Genomic DNA, 18,693 nt, shown 5'->3' with positions numbered 1-18,693 from the left:
TCCACCTCTTCCCGTCACCTCAGCAGCAGCTTTGCCCCCTTTGCTTCACAAATATTATCCAGGGCACAACAGACAGCTTACTATTGGGATACTTTTCTCACTGAGATCCAATCTAGTAAATAAACACCGCCAGCGTCCCTTCAGTCTACCAGAAGCACATTCAACAGTTGTTCTGCAGTTGCTTAGTCAGAAATTAAATCTTGCCTTGGTGCTGTGAGGTGGCCGGTATACAGCTTCATGAGCCAAACGGGCTAGGTCCCCCAGAATTACTATTGGCATTTCAGTGGTAATCCACTGGTTGGGAGAAGATGTTCCTGCTTGCAGCTTTCTGAACAGTTCTGTATTCTTAAAGTTGCAAGCATCATGCATCTTCCTTGACCAGACCAGCCCACACTGATATTGGTGAAGTGTCCCCAGTGATCCACCAATGCTTGCATAGCCACAGAACAGTAGCCCTCTCTGTTGATGTACTCTGTGGCAAGGTTGGCTGTGCCAAAATAGGAATTTGTGAGCCATCTATCACCTGCTGCCATTCAGGAACCCCATTGCAGTAAATCAAGCCATCTGTCCTGCACATTACTGAGAGTCACAGTCCTGGGTGGCAGGAGATCATTATTATCCCTAAACACTTGTGTGACAATGGCCTCTACCGTGGATTTTCTGACTCCAAAATGAGTTCTCACTGACTGAAAGCAATCCAGAGTTTCAAGCTGCCACAGTGATAGCTGCTTGCTTCTCCTCTGTCAGCACAACCCTTATTCTGGTATCCCTATGCTGAAGGGTTGGGGCAAGCTTGACACACAGATCTGGGAATGTGGCGAAAGTTCTTGACTTGCTGCTAATCATCTCAAACCTGCATTACAGTGCGATCCCACCAGTCAGTGCTCCTTTCTCAGGCCCAGAAGCAGTGCTCACCATCTGCAGCTGCTCTGTGAATGCCACAAACCACCTTGATCTGATTGTTTTGTTATGTCCCTTAGCAAGTTGTGCTTGAAGACGTTGCCACTTCCCCCATTGGTGTGGTATTCCTTGCAGGTCTACGAATACAGGAGAATCATGCGTTCTGTATTTGAAGCATTAATTAGAACAGTGCAGAGCTCTGTGGGCTCCATGCTTCTGTCAGAGATGGTGAACATTGAGAAGTGCTGCAAGGTTTTATGGGATTTTTTAAAAAGGCACCGAAATTCTGGGATATAGATGGCATGATGGAGAAAGTTGCAAGCTGGGAATATGACCCCTAGAGCCCAGTGAGTCCCATAGATTCATTTCTACCTCACAACACATTGAGAAAAGTTCCCGAAAGGCATCACACTGGATGGTAGCACATGCCACATGGGGCTACCTGCCCATGGTACACACCGCGCTTTCTGTACACTGATGTAACTTGCATCAACTAAAATTTGTAATTCAGCCATGGCCTTAGTAGTGGTCCCTTCTGGCCTTAAAAATCTACCAAGCAATGCCAAGTCGGAGATGACATGAAGAAATTATCTTTCGCCAACTGAGGGTTCATTTTTATGTAATTCAGTGTGCCAATATTTTTGATCAAAATGTTTATGTGAAATTTTCCTCCACTTGTCACTGCCTGGTTCACCAAAACAAAAAATTACTTGTGTATGGGCTGGAGTAGTTTCTTTTTTTTCTATTCCTTGTTTCTTTTCTATTGTTCATGATCTAACTGTATTCCTGATTACCTCTGACTGGCACTCAGTTCACACACCTATTTAAGTATCAGAGGGGTAGCCGTGTTAGTCTGGATCTGTAAAAGCAGAGAAGAATCCTGTGGCACCTTATAGACTAACAGACGTTTTGGAGCATGAGCTTTCGTGGGTGAATACCCACTTCGTTGGATGCATGTAGTGGAAATTTCCAAGGGCAGGTATATATATGCAAGCAAGCTACAGATAACGAGGTTAGTTCAATCAGGGAGGATGAGGCCCTGTTCTAGCAGTTGAGGTGTAAAAACCAAGGGAGGAGAAACTGGTTTTGTAGTTGGCAAGCCATTCACAGTCTTTGTTTAATCTTGAGCTGATGATGTCAAATTTGCAGATGAACTGAAGCTCAGGATAAAGGCACAGAGCTCAGCTTGACAAGCTGTCAGGAACAGTATCCCTGATGATGCCACAGCACAACTGGCTGCTGAGCTCTGTGTCTTATCCTCACACACAACTATTTCAAATTTGATGACAATATATATCTCCAGATCAGTGGCACCGCTATGGGCACCTGCATGGCCCCACAATATGCCAATATTTTTATGGCCGACCTGGAACAACGCTTCCTCAGCTCTCGTCCACTCACTCCCCTTCTCTACCTACGCTACATTGATGACATCTTCATCATCTGGACCCATGGGAAGGAGACTGGAAAAATTCCACCACGATTTCAACAGCTTCCACCCCACCATCAACCTCAGCCTGGACCAATCTACATAGGAGGTCCACTTCCTAGATACCACAGTGCAAATAAGTGACGGTCACATTAACACCACCCTATACCAAAAACCTACCAACCACTATGCCTACCTTCATGCCTCCAGCTTCCATCCCGGGCACATCACACGATCCATTGTGTGCAGCCAAGCACTGAGGTACAACTGCATCTGCTCTAATCCCTCAGACAGAGACCAACACCTACAAAATCTCCACCAAGCATTCTCAAAACTACAATACCCGCACGAGGAAATAAAGAAACAGATCAACAGAGTCAGACGTGTACCCAGAAGCCTCCTACTGCAAGACAAACCCAAGAAAGAAACCAACAGGACTCCACTGGCCATCACATACAGTCCCCAGCTAAAACCCCTGTCATGCTATAATTCCCCACTCTGAACCTTAGCTTCCAAAAGATGGGGTACCAGCATGAATTTCTCTAAGCTCAATTACCACCACCAACCAGGAATTCCAGTGCCTGGTACACTCCGGTCTCCCCAAAACCTTGCCCTGGGACCCCCAAGACCCAGTCCCTCTGGATCTTAACACCTTAAAGTAAACCTTTTCCCTCACCGTTGCCTCTCCCAGGCTTCCCCTCCCTGGGTTACCCTGGAAGATTACTGTGATTTAAACTCCTTGAATCTTGAAACAGAGAGGAAAATCCACCTTCCCCCCTCCTTCTCTCTCCCCCTCCCAGACTCTCCCTGAGAGAGAAAGTAATCCTAACACAGAGATAAAATAACCTTTCTCTCCCCCTTCCCTCCTTTCTCCCCACCAATTCCCTGGTGGATCCAGACCCAGTCCCCTGGGGTCTCACCAGAATAAAAAAGCAATCAGGTCCTTAAACAAGAAAAGTTTTTAATTAAAGAGGGAAAAACGGTAAAAATTATCTTTGTAAATTTAAGATGGAATATGTTACAGGGTCTTTCAACTATAGACACTGGGAATACCCTCCCAGCGTAAGCATACAAGTACAAATTAAAATCCTTTCAGCAAAATACACATTTGAACTCCTTCCAGCCAAATACAAATTTGAGCTCCTTCCAGCCAAATACACATTTGCAAATAAAGAAAACAAACATAAGCCTAACTTGCTTTATCTACCTAGTACTTACTATTCTGGACATATAAGAGACTGTATCAGAGAGATTGGAGAGAAACCTGGTTGCATGTCTGGTCACTCTCAGAACCCAGAGAGAACAACCACCAAAAACTAACAGCACACACAAAAACTTCCCTCCCTAAAGATTTGAAAGTATCTCGTCCCCTGATTGGTCCTCTGGTCAGGTGACAGCCAGGCTCGCTGAACTTCTTAACCCTTTACAGGCAAAAGAGACATGAAGTACTCCTGTTCTATTAACCCTTACTTATCTGTTTATGACAACCCCTCCAACGCATCATCAGGGATCTACAACCCATCCTAGACAATGATCCCACACTTTCACAGGCCTTGGGTGGCAGCCCAGTCCTCGCCTACAGACAACCTGCCAACCTGAAACATATTCTCACCAGTAACTGCACACCGCACCATAGTAACTCTAGCTCAGGAAACAATCCATGCAACAAACCTCGATGCCAACTCTGCCCACATATCTACACCCGCGACACCATCACAGGACCTAACCAGATCAGCCACACCATCACCTGTTCATTCACCTGCACGTCCACCAATGTGATATACGCCATCATATGCCAGCAATGCCCCTCTGCCATGTACATCAGCCAAACTGGACAGTCTCTATGGAAAAGGATAAATGGACACAAATCAGATATTAGGAATGGCAATATACAAAAACCTGTAGGAGAACACTTCAACCTCCCTGGCTACACTATAGCAGATCTTAAGGTGGCCATCCTGCAGCAAAAAAACTTCAGGACCAGACTGCAAAGAGAAACTGCTGAGCTTCAGTTCATCTGCAAATTTGACACCATCAGCTCAGGATTAAACAAAGATTGTGAATGGCTTGCCAACTACAAAATCAGTTTCTCCTCCCTTGGTTTTCACATCTCAACTGCTAGAACAGGGCCTCATCCTCCCTGATTGAACTAACCTCGTTATCTGTAGCTTGCTTGCATATATATACCTGCCCTTGGAAATTTCCACTACATGCATCCCACGAAGTGGGTATTCACCCACGAAAGCTCATGCTCCAAAACGTCTGTTAGTCTATAAGGTGCCACAGGATTCTTCGCTGCTTTTACACCTATTTAAGTTCATTTCTAAGATGTTTCCTGTTGGAAGTTTATCTCTAGTGACTCGTGCGTTTCCATTTCTCCAACAATAAAGTTATATTTAACCACAGTAGAAAGAAACACTTAAAAAGGGGAAGTTTCCTACCTATGTTTCCAGTAATACTTTAGTTACTGTTTGTGGTGGAATTGTAAAAATCCACTATACTTTTCACCATTTGTTCTGTTCACTTGTTCCACTTCATTTAGGTGCATGGGTTGCAAATTTTACAGGGGAGATTTTTTTTAGCCAGTTTAAAAAAACATATTTTGCATTACATTGTTTTGGAAAAAGTCATAAAAACTTTTTAAAATTTCAAATGGATATTTTAACACTTAGAAACAAACAAACATAGAAATCTACAGTTTTTTAGCCGAAATTACCTGGCAGTGTCTCTTTCACCTGTTTGTTTTCAAGGCATATGTAATCTACTTTTGTTCCAAAACCACATCTGAAGTGTACTGCATCAGCCCAACTCATGCAATGCCTCCAAGCATTGCAGAACACATCCACTTTTCACTCCTTGAATAAGAGTCAAGTGCAGTGTGTGTGACTGAAAATGAGTGTTTCTGCCACAGCAGCAAGGGTTGGGTTGCACCGTGTTCCATTTTAGCTCTTGTCCATGCAGGCAGATTGTTCAAAAGCTTGGGGCATCCTGAGTGCTATGATATTTGCACTGCTTACAGTTGAAAATGTGGTATGTAAGAGTTTTTTTCTCTAATGCTCCTGATGGTAGTTCTTGGTGCTTTCTCACTGAAACTGGTTAAACAGTGTCATTGTGAGCAAGGCTAACATTTCTAACCAAATTGGCCGGGGGGAGAGGAAGGGGGCAAGTTCTTTTCATGTTTTCAACTCAGTGTGTTGAAGTCCTGCCATGGGATTTTATAATTCATTGTATACTGTGGTATATTTAGCCAATGCAGCTTTTGACTTTACATTGTTTTTAAAGCAGAGCAGCAGAAAAGTAAGCATAAAGGATCACCTTGCAGCACAATGAATAAATAAAAATAGTCATAGACATGTATGTTTTGAATGCACTTCCATATTTTACCAGTAGCCTAAGAAACAAGGTATCCTTTCACTCAGTTAGCAAGGAGCAGAATTAATTCATCACCAAGAGAAGGTGCATCTCAAATTGTCCGTCAACTCTAGAGCATCCCACAAATAAGTTAAAAGAAAATGTCATCGACTCTTGAAAGCAGGGAAACAAAAAAAGTGAACGTAATCCATTTTAATGCTTGTATACAACAGCTATGGGTGGACAGCTCAGATACACAATCTTAAGGTTGTAATGAGCATAGAGTAACCCAGCACGGTACCATTTCCTAGTCTCTTCACAATCAGTGATTCAGGATTGCATTCTTTGTCCCAGGAATGGGTTCCTAATGGCTGATGTGCTCTCTGGAAGTTGGTGCTGACCTGATGTGACGACCTCAAAGTTGTGTAATTTGATGTTCACAGGCAAATTAGCTGTCTCCCCAGGCTATGATGATGAGTTCCAATAGCTGATCAGGCAAAATATGGAATATTTTGGAATTCTAAGATTTCTTTCAAAAGCCTTGGGAAAGTTTTATCAGCTTTCAAACCAGTCAGGCCAGTTTTCCATAGGTTTTAGTCATTCAGAATGTGGCATATATCGTATAATTGTGCCTGTGTAATGTCGACAGACCCCGGTTGTCGGCGGGTGGGATCAAACATGAGGCTTGTGGATCTAAATGCATAAGCCTCTACCACATCAGCTAAAAGCCACATGACCCTTAGCTAAAACTGTAGCAGACTTGTTAATCTCTAACCGGTCTCGGTGGAGCACCACACCCAGGAGATGTGTGGCTTACACATGCAAGGGAGTATTATTAGCCATATGCATGTGCAGTTACCAAATTAACACAATTATGTTAACTGTACATTAAATGGGGTGCATTACTACACATGCATTTTGCGTACACAATTGCATCTCCAAATTGGATGGAAATCTGGCTCTCATCTACAGGTGGCCTTTAATGGGTACCTTGTGGATGGCTAATACAAAGCTACTCCTCTGAATTATCTCACAATCCTCCAGACAGTTTGGCTATCTGATACAAGTGCCTTGAAGAGGTAGAGATGAGCAAACTGCTTTGGAGTATCTGTGTTCAAAACCTTCTTTGTATACAAGACACATTTAAAAACTGTTTGCAGAGTCATCCCTTTTCAGATCATATTTTGTTATGTTGTATTTATGGGAGCCGCACTTGTATAACTAAGGGCAGAATTAGCCTGAGATACATCAGTGAAAATATCCTGTATATTATTAACAGTGAGGTTAAATATTGGAGCATATCTGTTGAGATGACCTAACTTGTTTTTCTTTTATTTGCAGATTTTGGCCATCATTTCCATCATGTTCATTGTATTATCTACAATAGCCTTGTCGCTTAATACGCTTCCTGAACTACAAGGCACGGATGAATTTGGACAAACCACAGATAACCCTCAGCTTGCCCATGTGGAGGCAGTGTGCATTGCATGGTTTACAATGGAATACCTCTTGCGGTTCCTATCCTCACCTAAGAAATGGAAGTTTTTCAAAGGCCCCCTGAACGCTATTGATTTGCTAGCTATCTTGCCCTATTATGTCACTATCTTCCTCACAGAATCAAATAAAAGTGTACTTCAGTTCCAAAATGTACGCAGGGTGGTTCAGATATTTCGTATCATGAGGATACTCCGAATTTTAAAGCTTGCCAGGCACTCAACTGGTTTACAGTCCTTGGGATTTACACTAAGGAGGAGCTATAATGAGCTTGGATTACTCATCTTGTTTTTGGCCATGGGCATTATGATCTTTTCCAGCTTAGTTTTTTTCGCAGAAAAAGATGAGGATGATACAAAATTCAAGAGCATCCCAGCTTCCTTCTGGTGGGCAACTATCACCATGACAACTGTAGGCTATGGAGACATCTACCCCAAAACTCTCTTAGGCAAAATAGTTGGAGGGTTGTGCTGCATTGCGGGGGTGCTGGTGATTGCTCTTCCCATCCCAATCATTGTAAATAACTTCTCTGAGTTCTACAAAGAGCAGAAGAGGCAGGAGAAAGCCATCAAGCGCAGAGAAGCTCTTGAAAGAGCAAAAAGAAATGGCAGCATTGTCTCCATGAATATGAAGGATGCTTTTGCCCGTAGTGTAGAACTGATGGATATTGTGGTTGAAAAGAATGGAGAAAGCACAGGCAAAAAGGATAAAGTTCAGGACAATCATTTATCCCCCAGCAAGTGGAAATGGACCAAGAGAACACTCTCTGAAACTAGCTCCAGTAAATCTTTTGAAACTAGGGAACAAGGATCTCCAGAAAAGGCCCGGTCCTCTTCCAGCCCTCAGCACCTGAATGTCCAACAGTTGGAGGACATGTACAACAAAATGGCAAAGACTCAGTCACAGCCAAACCTCAACACTAAAAACACAGGTCACTCTGGAAAGCAAAAAGGAGAGCTAGAAATGGAGACCATTCCAGGCCCTACTGTCCCTTTATTGACCACCCGTGCTGATGGGATCATTGACATGAGGAGCATGTCAAGCATTGACAGTTTTATAAGCTGTGCTACAGATTTCCCTGACTCTGGGAAATTCTCCCACAGTCCACTTGCTACACTTCCATGCAAAGGAGGTGTTAATCCAATTCAGGAGCAAATCAGGGCAGAGGGAAGTGGAACCAGGTTCATGGAGATAAACCCAAAGCCGGAAGGCAGCCATCGCTCTACATTTTTCATAGAAAGCCCCAACAGTTCTGTAAAAGCCAGTAACCCTTTAAAATTAAGATCTCTGAAAGTCAACTTTATGGAAGATGACAACAGCACATTAGTACCGGCATCAAATGTACTGAGACTATATTCAGATGCTCTCAAGAACAGGGGAGCTGCTGCCGCTGCAGACAGTTCCTTACTCTCTGATCGATCTTTAGTCAGTCCAGAAACCTCTATCTACACAACAGCAAGTGCTAGAACACCCCCAACGTCACCAGAGAAGCAGATAGCAATAGCTTTCAATTTTCATGATGCCAGCATACATAAATATATAGATGCTGACACTGATGATGAAGGTCAGTTGCTTTATGACTCAAGCCCGCCAGGAAATGTAAGTCCCAAATACAATATTACAGACAGTGCTTATCTAAAGCAAAAAGATAACACTTATAGAATGGAGAAGAACCATCTAGAGAGTGCTGCTTTACCCACCTCACCGAAATTTATAGGGCAAAACTGCATTTACTCCATGGAAGGTATCACTGGAAAAACCCAGGGCAATCAGGAGACGGTCAGACTAGAAAATCACATTTCACCTGAGGTCCATATATTACCAGGTGGTGGTGGACATGCTAACACCCACGATCAAAGCATCTGACATATGCTCCAAAAAACTTGTTGAACATTGAAAGGAATATCTTTACAGTCAACACAACGAACAGGAGCTTCTGCATGGCATGAACTTTGACTGAAGCAAGCCACTTGTTTCTAAAATTCTGAGGGGAGGCCTGGTGTGGGTTTATGAAAACATCCTTCTCTGGTACAACTATAAAGATGTTGCCCGATTCATCCTACAAACATCAATGAAAATAAAGATTGCAAGTCTTGCTCACACTTTGATCTCCTTTCATGTCCTTCATTGAAGTCAGCATGACCCCCCCTGTACAATGGATCTCCTTTTGGAAGTGTTAACATCTGATTGGTGTTATTTCCATAGAAAAGACCAGGGCATCCAGATTTGAACTTTGGACCAAATTACTGGGGTTGGTATAAAGTTATTAGAAACACAATACTTGTTGCTTCAGAGCAGTTGTTCCAAATAGCCCCATCTGAATCTTTCTTTCTGATGGATACAGTGTCTAAAGGTAACAGGGAACACTTGCATTATGGGTAAATCTAAGCTTATGTCTATTTAAAATAACAGTGATCTAGAGAAATAAATTATTAAAATGCCCTGTGTGTGTTTAATTCTTCCAGATACTGTAGGACCTGATGTTTTCTATTGAAATATCATCAGGGTGAGTTGCACCACTTGTATCTAATTTAAAATGCTCCCTAGGTAAAGTAGTGAAACTTGCACTTACCCACTGCTAAAATTAATACCAAATCTGGGGCTACAGAGGGGCTTCTAAGCCACAACCCACACTGGGGGAGTGTGAAGAGGCCGTGCAGAAGTAGGACTCTCCAGGGGCACTTTGGCTGACTCAGCCAGAATTCTTTCAGGGTTCTGCAGGAGAATGCACCTGAGTGAGAGCTTGACACATTTACAGGATGTAACATGCTTCCTCTTACTACTAGTTCATTACCCCATACCGCCTATTCTGTGCAGAAGGCAGGGACCCAGGAGCTGCCCTTTTTGGAGAGTCCAGGCATTCTAGGCTTGTATACTGCTTGTGTTGCAGCCTGCCCCTACACCAGAGTGTAAAGAGTGGCCGTGATGACTCCTTGTGCCCCTCCCATTCTGACTTCCATATTCACTTAGGGGTCAGCCTCAATCTAGCTCATAAAGTAGGAGGAGAGGGATGAGACAGTCTGAAGCATTTTGCACTCAGTCAATGTTGAATGACTAGATATGCAAGTGTTAACTAAATATGCAAAAACAGGACTTATTTAATTGTACACAACAGGCCTGATTGTGCTGTCACTTCCACTGGTGAAATCAGGAGTGACTCCAGTGAAATCAATGAAGTTACACTAGTGTAAAATGGATATAAGTGAGAGGCAAATCAGGTCAAGTCGCTTAATAATATTCAATCTTTTTCTTAAAAATGACCATTTTAAACAAATGCAACTAACAGCAGCCAGCTTAGGTTTTAAACATTGTCCTTCTATAAAGTTATTTGACTTGTGTAGAAAATATTTTTTTCTTTAATTTTTAATATTAAAAAAAAAGCACTTTCTGTTGAGGGTTTTTTTAAATTATTATTATTTTGGGGGGGAGGGGGTTGTGTTTGAAGGTGGAATAACAAACCAGAGTGTAAGAATCTAGCACTTTAAATAAGCACTATCTTCATTTGTGCCTCCTATTATGGCTGTGATTTGTTACACACTTGTAACAAAACACAATCCGTCCTGTGATAACTGTGATGGTAACACTTTATGTTGTCTGTTTCTATTGTAAAGCTAAACTGTAAATAACTTATATCAATAAGAGTCTGATGCATATTTATGAGTACCTGCTGTGATGTGTAACTATTTGCATGCAACAGGTCTTGGTACATAAATATCAAATGTCGCTTATAAAGAATACTCCACATCTCTAGGAAGATAAACTGTCTGGGTCTGGTGCATTTTGTTCCTTTCTATTGCAAAATAGCTGTTGGTTGGTCCTGAATGTAACTGTCTGTCCACTCTATACTATACTTCTGTCTATCAGTAACAATGAATGCAGCACGTACAGATGAAAGCAATAAGCACATGTATGTTTTAGGAATTGTTATGGGTTACAACTATAGCTTTGTTAGGTCTGTACTTGGAACAGTACTGTACACATATTTGGATCGATTCTGCTCTCAGTATCCAGAGCAATTATCCAGATTACTCTCCTCAAGTTGGGTTAGAGCTTGAGGTTTTTCCTCAGCGTTTTTACTCACTTCTTAATAAGGCTGAATCCTGGGAAATTTCCTGAGTGAGAAGAGAGACAGAACAAACTGAGTAAGGACCTCAAGAATTAGCCTAGTGACAGAACAGACCTCATTCCATGCAAAATGTTACACAGCAAGTACTCAAAATAAATAAAAGTACCTGTCCGTACAGAAGCACCTTCAGAGCACTTATATAGGGCCAATTCCTGAGGGATCGTTAGTCAGTTTTTACTCAGTCTTCACTCAAACAAAACTCATTCATTTGAATGGGTGTTTTGCCTGACTAAGGACTTCAGGCTTTGGCCCATCATAAATACAAGTGTACTTAGGGGAACTAATGTAGTGTGTTGCTGAGATACTTGTTAAGACTAAGTAATTATTAGAAAGTAAAGTTAAAGTGACTTTCCAGCAGATAAAGCTTTACGTATTGATTGATTCTATGGGCTGCTAGGCCATAGAGTGGAAATGTGAATTTTTAAAGAGAGCAGTCTCGGCATAATCTCAATTTTTCAGTCATCAGCCATGTCTGCCATCAGCACAAATGTAAAAAATTAAATAAATAAAATTAATTCAGGGAAAAATAACTTTTTTTTGATAAAGTAAATAATAGTGATTTCCAATTTAAATATTTTTAAAGCTGATGCTTTCATGTTAAAAAAGTCATATTTTACATATCAGAAAAGTGATCATATTTAAATATAGCCATACACTGTAGTGTTTACCACACATTCATTCAAAGTGATGTATTTGGTTTATAGATGGCACTGACAAAAATGTATAGATTAATAATTGTCATTTTTTTAATAAAAACAACTGGTGCAACTCTCCTTGTAACCAAAGGCCCTCTCTCTCTGCCTTGTGTGATCAAATCTGACACACACCTCATCTATTTAGTCTTACCATTAAAGTAGCATTTTATTAAATCACTTTTGAAGTGGCTGTCAAAAGTATCATTAAATTTCTACCTTTTAAGTCTTAATGGCCAAAGTCCTATAGATTTCTTATAGAAAGAGAATAATGTACAATTAAGCATATAATATGCTTGAAGAGCATTTCTTTCTTATTTGTGTGTGGTGATGTAGCTCTTATTTTGTGCCCAGTTAAAAATGAAATATGCTTAACTTATTTTAATGAAATAAAGTCTGAATAAGAAATATATATCTATATATATGTGTGTGTGTGTGTACATAATACATATATATATATGTAAGCACTGGGAAATCTACTCTCAAGTGAAAAGCTAAGCTAGATTGAGAGTCTGTACTCATTACAGAAGAAAAGGCAGTGCTTTGAAAACGTAAAGCTCACCAAATCCCATAGGTATTTAAAGGGCAACTTCATTTTTACAGTTCATTTGATAAATGTTTCCCTGATCTTCTAAAATTGGAGGGGAAATATGTAGTATCTCTTGCATCAAGCTAAAGTCTGCAGATCAGTCGCTAAGATCTGGCATTCAGGTCCTTCACTGTGTATCGTGCGTCAAGCAAGCTGATAGAATTTTATCAACTGCAGCAAAGGGCATCACAATCGAAAGGACTGTGTGCACATGATGTCTGGGTTCTTGCTTGCATCTTACGGAATCTACAACTTTTTAAAAATATATATATTTATGGAAGGAATGGATGCAGTTTTCTTAACCAGGAGGCAAAAGATTTTTTGACTTTTAGCTTTGTACAAAGGAAAACAACAGTAACTTATTGTAGTAGATTTCTCAGTGCCTTTTCTTAGAAACTTCACCTAAGCACATTTAAGGAAAAACAAAAACAGACTCTCCTGTGAAACCCACATTTTATGAAAGGTTCAAGAATCAATAAGAGGAAAGAAGAAAGAAAAAGAAGAAAGAATGCCAATGGAACACATATTCTCTTTCTGATCATACTGTGTCAAAGGCCTGGGGAATGTTAATCTGTGCACGTCATGTAGAAACAAACCCTACACGGTTGGTCTCTTTGGCAACTATGGCTGTGATAAACTGTAGCCTTTTCTTCCCTTGCAGCTAATATGATAAACATTTTTAAGGAAAAACAGTATTCTCTTCTGTAAAATTGTAATGTATTGTTAATATTTGTATCTATTGTATATTTATGTTTTGACAGAATTATGGCTGGTACAGTTTATAATAAATAACAAGGGTATTTAAAACTCATTACAAAGACAAGGTTGCTAATGCCAGGTTCTCTCTGTTGATAAGTTCTGCATAACATTATCTCCAATAGTTTTTACCAGATTTCTCAAAAATCCTCATTTTAAGCAAATAGTAGAATTCCTGGGTAAGGCAATGAAACAATGGAAACTATATGACATTTATGTTGTACAATATAGCTCAGACAGTCAACAAAATGAGGAGGTGGAGCATCCCATATATCTATTTCTTTAGCAAAGCTCTCATATTTTATCAATTATTACACTTACGGTAACCAAAATGAACCAAACATTAGCTTAGATTGCTTTCGAATCACCCAGTCAGGCAGAACATGGCTTTAAATAACTCTTGATTAAAGTACAGATGTTCTAGTTACCTCTATACCATTTGTTTGCCATTGTGTTGGCTCAATAAGTATCTGATGTATGGAAAAGTTGTGTGACTTTCATGCATTCCAGAGTAGTCTATTTTTCTGTTCAGATTTTAAATATTATATGTATAAAATATAAATATAGATCTGTATTTTTAGCAAATTTATAATAGGGCAAACAAGTTAAATTTCTTCTTTTTGTATTACAGAATAATATATTAGCAGCTATTGTTGTTCATTTACATAGCTGATTTCCTGAGTGGTTTTTTTTGTTATGTCTCTGTTCTGAGAACACCTGAAACATCCCTCCTGAAGTAGGTCTACAAAAGGTCACAGAGTCTCTTTGATGTCATCATGTATTTGTATTTTCCTGCTTGTGGTCCTTAAAAAATAAACAAAACACAAGGACAGTACATGGAAACTGAGATGTGTTTTCTTGGAAAAAAGAGAGTATGGGCCAGACAGTGATCACAAGTGCAATGGTGTAGATTGGGAGGAGCTCCATTGATTTCAACCCTTTGCCTTCAGTGGAGTTTTTCCAGATTTACATTGCCCTGTGTGTAGAAGGGACTAGATTTGGAAATCACCATCATCATCATCATTAGTGATGGCGTCAGCTACAGAAGTTTTAGCCATGGAGTTGGGATAAGCACCAGAACTGAAAGTTCAGGCTCTTATCCAACTTGAAGACCTGATGATGTATTATTAATTCAGGTAAAGTGCCACTGAAATTCCAAGCCCAGTGGGAGTTTGGTCTAAGTAAAGACTGCAGGGTCAAGCAATTGTTCTGTATTTTGATATTGTCACCTACAGTCCTGGGCAAAACCAAGAATTGTGGAGAACATGTATTTATCCAAATTCCTAAATATACAAGTTTCAGAAAGAGACTGGATTTGGTTTTGGTTAAGGCAAAGTTTTGTCCATGTACTTAGTTCTTCTTAATCATTTTGCTGCTCCTCAATTACAATTTCACCTACAATGAAACAAAAATACAACAGAAAAACAAATGCCTTGAAATGTACCATCTCATGGCCCCATGGGAAATCAATGGGGAATTTGCCTGGATAGCTTTGGCCCTAAATCTATGCATAAATATTACTTTTTTGAATTGGTCTAAATGTTTAAACATAAAATTAAAAAGACGCGACTCTTTGCACATTGGCAGTTTCTTTCCAGAGTTGAAAGTCTAGTGCAGTACCTTCTGTTAGCCCAGCTCTATATTTACACAGCTCTGGTCTCTTTGTGGAATTTTCCTATATGCCTGCAACCCTAGAGAGCAAACCTGAAACATGATTTAATTAGACATCTGTACATTTGACAATGTATAAATGATCAGCAATCACAGTATGAACAAGCTTGTAATGACCAGCAAAGGTTGCCTTGCCCCTGATTTATACATTAACAAGGCTCAGCTACCATGAGTGGAAATATATGAATGGAAAATGTGTGTTTCTTTTTCTGAAAGGGAGCCACACCTCCAACTAGCCAACACAATAACCCTGCACATCTGACATCTACAATCGTATAAACTGCCCTCCAACATGGCATACCAATAAAATACTTGGTTTACTCAATATGTTATGGACCAAATTCACCACTGCAGTAAGTTGCATTTGCTTATTCCAGTGTTAAATTTGACCCTCTGCTAGGTCTCCTGCATTAGGAAAGAATACATCCAAATGCCAGTCATCTCACCAATTAAAAGGTGATTGTTTTCCAGCATGTGTTTTGAAGCCATGTACCAATATAATTAGGCTTTGGGGCTTACGTTATTTTTCTGCAAGACAAAAGAAATCTTCTGAAAGCTAAAAGTTCATATTCCCCTTTGTTGCTGATGTTACCTAAACCACCAATAAGTGTCCTTTGACACCAATGGTCAGGTGCCACAATTGTTCATATCTGTAAATATGGCTCAGTTTTGCTTTTCTTGAGTCTGGCTTCATCGCACAATAAATCATGTTAGCGGCTTAGAAAAGAATACTTTTCATTTTAAAACAGAGCTTAATACTATTATATTGATGGTCCCCAGGTCTGAGCAAGGATAAACATTTGAAATTTTAAAGGGATGCTTATAACACTGCCGCTATGCTGTATTAAAGAAGTAAATTTGGACTCAGTGCAAAGCCCCACTATATTCAGATCTTTTTGAGATGCCAGCAAGTATATTTTAGGGAAAAACTAAAGGCTTTGTGTGATCTCAGGGATGGAAGACACCTATTCGAAAACCATCTGGATAGGGGGAGGTGAAAGGCAGTAATAATTAGATGGAAGTGTGTGAAAGAGCATGATAATCATTTCATTCAGATTTGTTGGTTTATGATCATTCTGTTATTTCTCTTTAAATGTGCAAGATCATCTTGGATGAACTCCTGGCCCCCATTGAAGTCAATTATAAAACTCACATTGACGTCAATGGGACTAGATTTCACTCCATATTTTTAAAATTTATCAGGACTTTAGACAAGGACTTGTTAGTTTGTAGGAGTAGTTACCAACAGATATTTGTGTCACACCTTTTAGTCTCCTTGCTAATCTGCAATTAAGACCAATTCTGAGCTATGTGTGGTTATTGTGCAGTATTTCAATTTTGATCTGTCCCTGACATATTTCTTGTCATTTATCCTCCTCTATCTTGTTTCTGAAGTACTGTTGAGCTTATTTTGCCTCGTACACCCACTATCTTTGTTTTATATTCTGTTGGTTTGAGCCCTGAGGGATAGGACACTTATCAGTCCTTGCCAGCTTTTTGATGGTTGGTGTACAGAGTTGTTTTCACAATAAAACATTCCCTGCTGGTTTGTCATTGGGGCAGATCCTCCATATTACATTGAACTTTGAAGCCATGATAAGAAGTGATTCTCAATACCTAAGACTAAAAGGCTGGCCACAGCTCCGAAATTGTACCAATTTTAACCTTTCTATTTATTATTGGCATTAGAAGAGTTTGATCTGCTGTACTCAACATTAACATGGAAGAGTCCTGCTTTTTAATCAGTCCAGTGAAGTGGTTCTTGAATGGAGAGAAAACATCTAAAGATGCACTACTATTTGTGCTCTTAAAGACATGCCATGTTGTAACAGACATATGACTAGTTAGGGAAGTTACAGCTGTCTTTCACTATGCTATAAATCATTCAGAATTTCACAGTGCCTGCAGGGATAGAACACATCTCCTCCTGCTCCAAAAGCACAGGCCCTCATCATGTCAGCAAACACACTCTCCATTAGCGATATAGGGCCTACGAGCCACAGATGAGCAGTTCTGATTGTATTCATTAGAGGGCAGTGAGGGGCATACAAACTAGCCAGTATGAAGGTGCAGTAAAAATGGTACAGGTTTAAAAAAAACAACACACATTTAAACAGTAAAGCTGGTATTTACCATCAAATAAAAACTGGAAAAAATTCCTGGGACACTCCTGGCAGATCTGGATGGAATTATAGGGAGAAAGGGCAGAGAATATCAAGTCTGATGCTCCACTGCTTTACACCATGTTTAGTCATTTTATACCTGTGGAAAGTGGAGGCACTAGTAAATTAGGCCCAAAATGTATACGGGAGGGTAGTTGTTGCCATACATGTCCTCCTGCCCCAGCAGATTCTGCACAGTCAGCATGTGTTCATCGTTCTACTAGATTGGGTCACACTAAGGGCCAGCGCATCAGAAGATGTTTTTTCACCATTTGAGCAATATCTGCTCGAGACCCTTATGTTTTGGGGTAACTATGATTCATTTAGCCATGTACTAGTGTACTTAAGAGTCTTAAGTTTTGGGAGAGGGAGGGTTTGGTGTGGATTTTTGTTTGTTTCTTTTTGGTCAATAGTCCTTTGTTGAAGTTTATTGATCACTCCAGTTGTTTCTGTAAAAAATAATATTAAAAAAATTAAAAAAATCAATGTCTTTATATGCATGTAGTGGTATGAAACTGTGATCAATGTGTGACATTCAGAAACTGTACTGTCTCGTAAAATATGTCCCAATGTCTACAGATTTTAAAGCAATGGTCCCCTACTGCAGAAATAAATAAAAAGGTATGGATAAAACTGAGCCTTTGGTTGGTTTGTTTTATGATCATATTTACTGGCCAACGCTACAATAACTATGGTCAATTGGCACAGCAATTCAGGCTACTTGAAACCATTGCAACTGACAGCAGATTTTATATAGTACCCTATTTTCCCATATCTAGGGCAATGATTCAGAAAAGCACTTAAGCACATGCTGAACTTTAAGCATGTGTCCCATTGACTCCAAAGGGACTTAAGCATATACATGAAGTTAAATGTCTGCGTAAGTGCTTACCTGAATAAGGATGCTTTCTCTGAATTAGAGCCTAAGGCCCAGATCCTTAAAAGTATTTAGGCACCTAACTTCCTGGACTTGAGTGTTTTAGAACTGTACATTGAAATATACATTGATCTAATTTAGCCACAATTCATCTCAGTGAAACAGACCACTCGCCAAACACTATTCCATTCTGAATAGTGATGTGTTTACAGATATCAGACTGGAGAGCATAATGATGAGAGCCCTGTCATTTTTAAGCTTTGACCTTGATGTTGGGATTGATCACAAGCAGATGGGATGCCAGCAGAGTTTGTCAGATAAAGAGCTCTGGATGTGGAAATTGGCTAAACAGGTTGCACGTATAGTTACTGGGTCAAGAACCTGGATTTTCTGATTGAGGAATTGCATTTTTCTTCTCCAGAAAATGAAATAATGAGAAGTTAGTTAAGTTGTGCAAGACATCAGAACAAAGGGCCTTTTGCAGTACTCAGTTGTACTTTTCTTTGAGTTGGTGAAACTATGTTTTGAACTGACATGCAATTCCAGTATAAGATAGGAGTCTTCAGACCTTTAACACAAACCTCCTGATTTCTAAAGACAATTAGCTTCATTTAATTTGTACACTTTAATTGATGACAAAATTAAA

General features: G+C 40.0%; 1 protein-coding gene across 1 annotated transcript in view; it reads left to right on the top strand.

The window, feature by feature from the left end:
- The window catches only part of KCNB1 (potassium voltage-gated channel subfamily B member 1), a 202,468-nt gene extending 184,683 nt beyond the window's left edge, over nucleotides 1–17,785 (top strand). Inside the window, exon 3 of the mRNA XM_050918116.1 lies at nucleotides 7,022–17,785. Within this exon, the coding sequence (XP_050774073.1) occupies nucleotides 7,022–9,040 (2,019 nt within the window). The 3' untranslated portion in view covers nucleotides 9,041–17,785. The remainder of the gene's footprint in view (nucleotides 1–7,021) is intronic.
- Nucleotides 17,786–18,693: the final 908 nt, after the last annotated feature.

Source organism: Gopherus flavomarginatus, chromosome 11, assembly GCF_025201925.1.
Source record: "Gopherus flavomarginatus isolate rGopFla2 chromosome 11, rGopFla2.mat.asm, whole genome shotgun sequence".
In the NCBI taxonomy this organism is placed as follows: domain Eukaryota; kingdom Metazoa; phylum Chordata; order Testudines; family Testudinidae; genus Gopherus; species Gopherus flavomarginatus.
The sequence above is the reverse complement of the archived record's forward strand: the minus strand, read 5'-3'. Positions and strand labels throughout refer to the sequence as shown.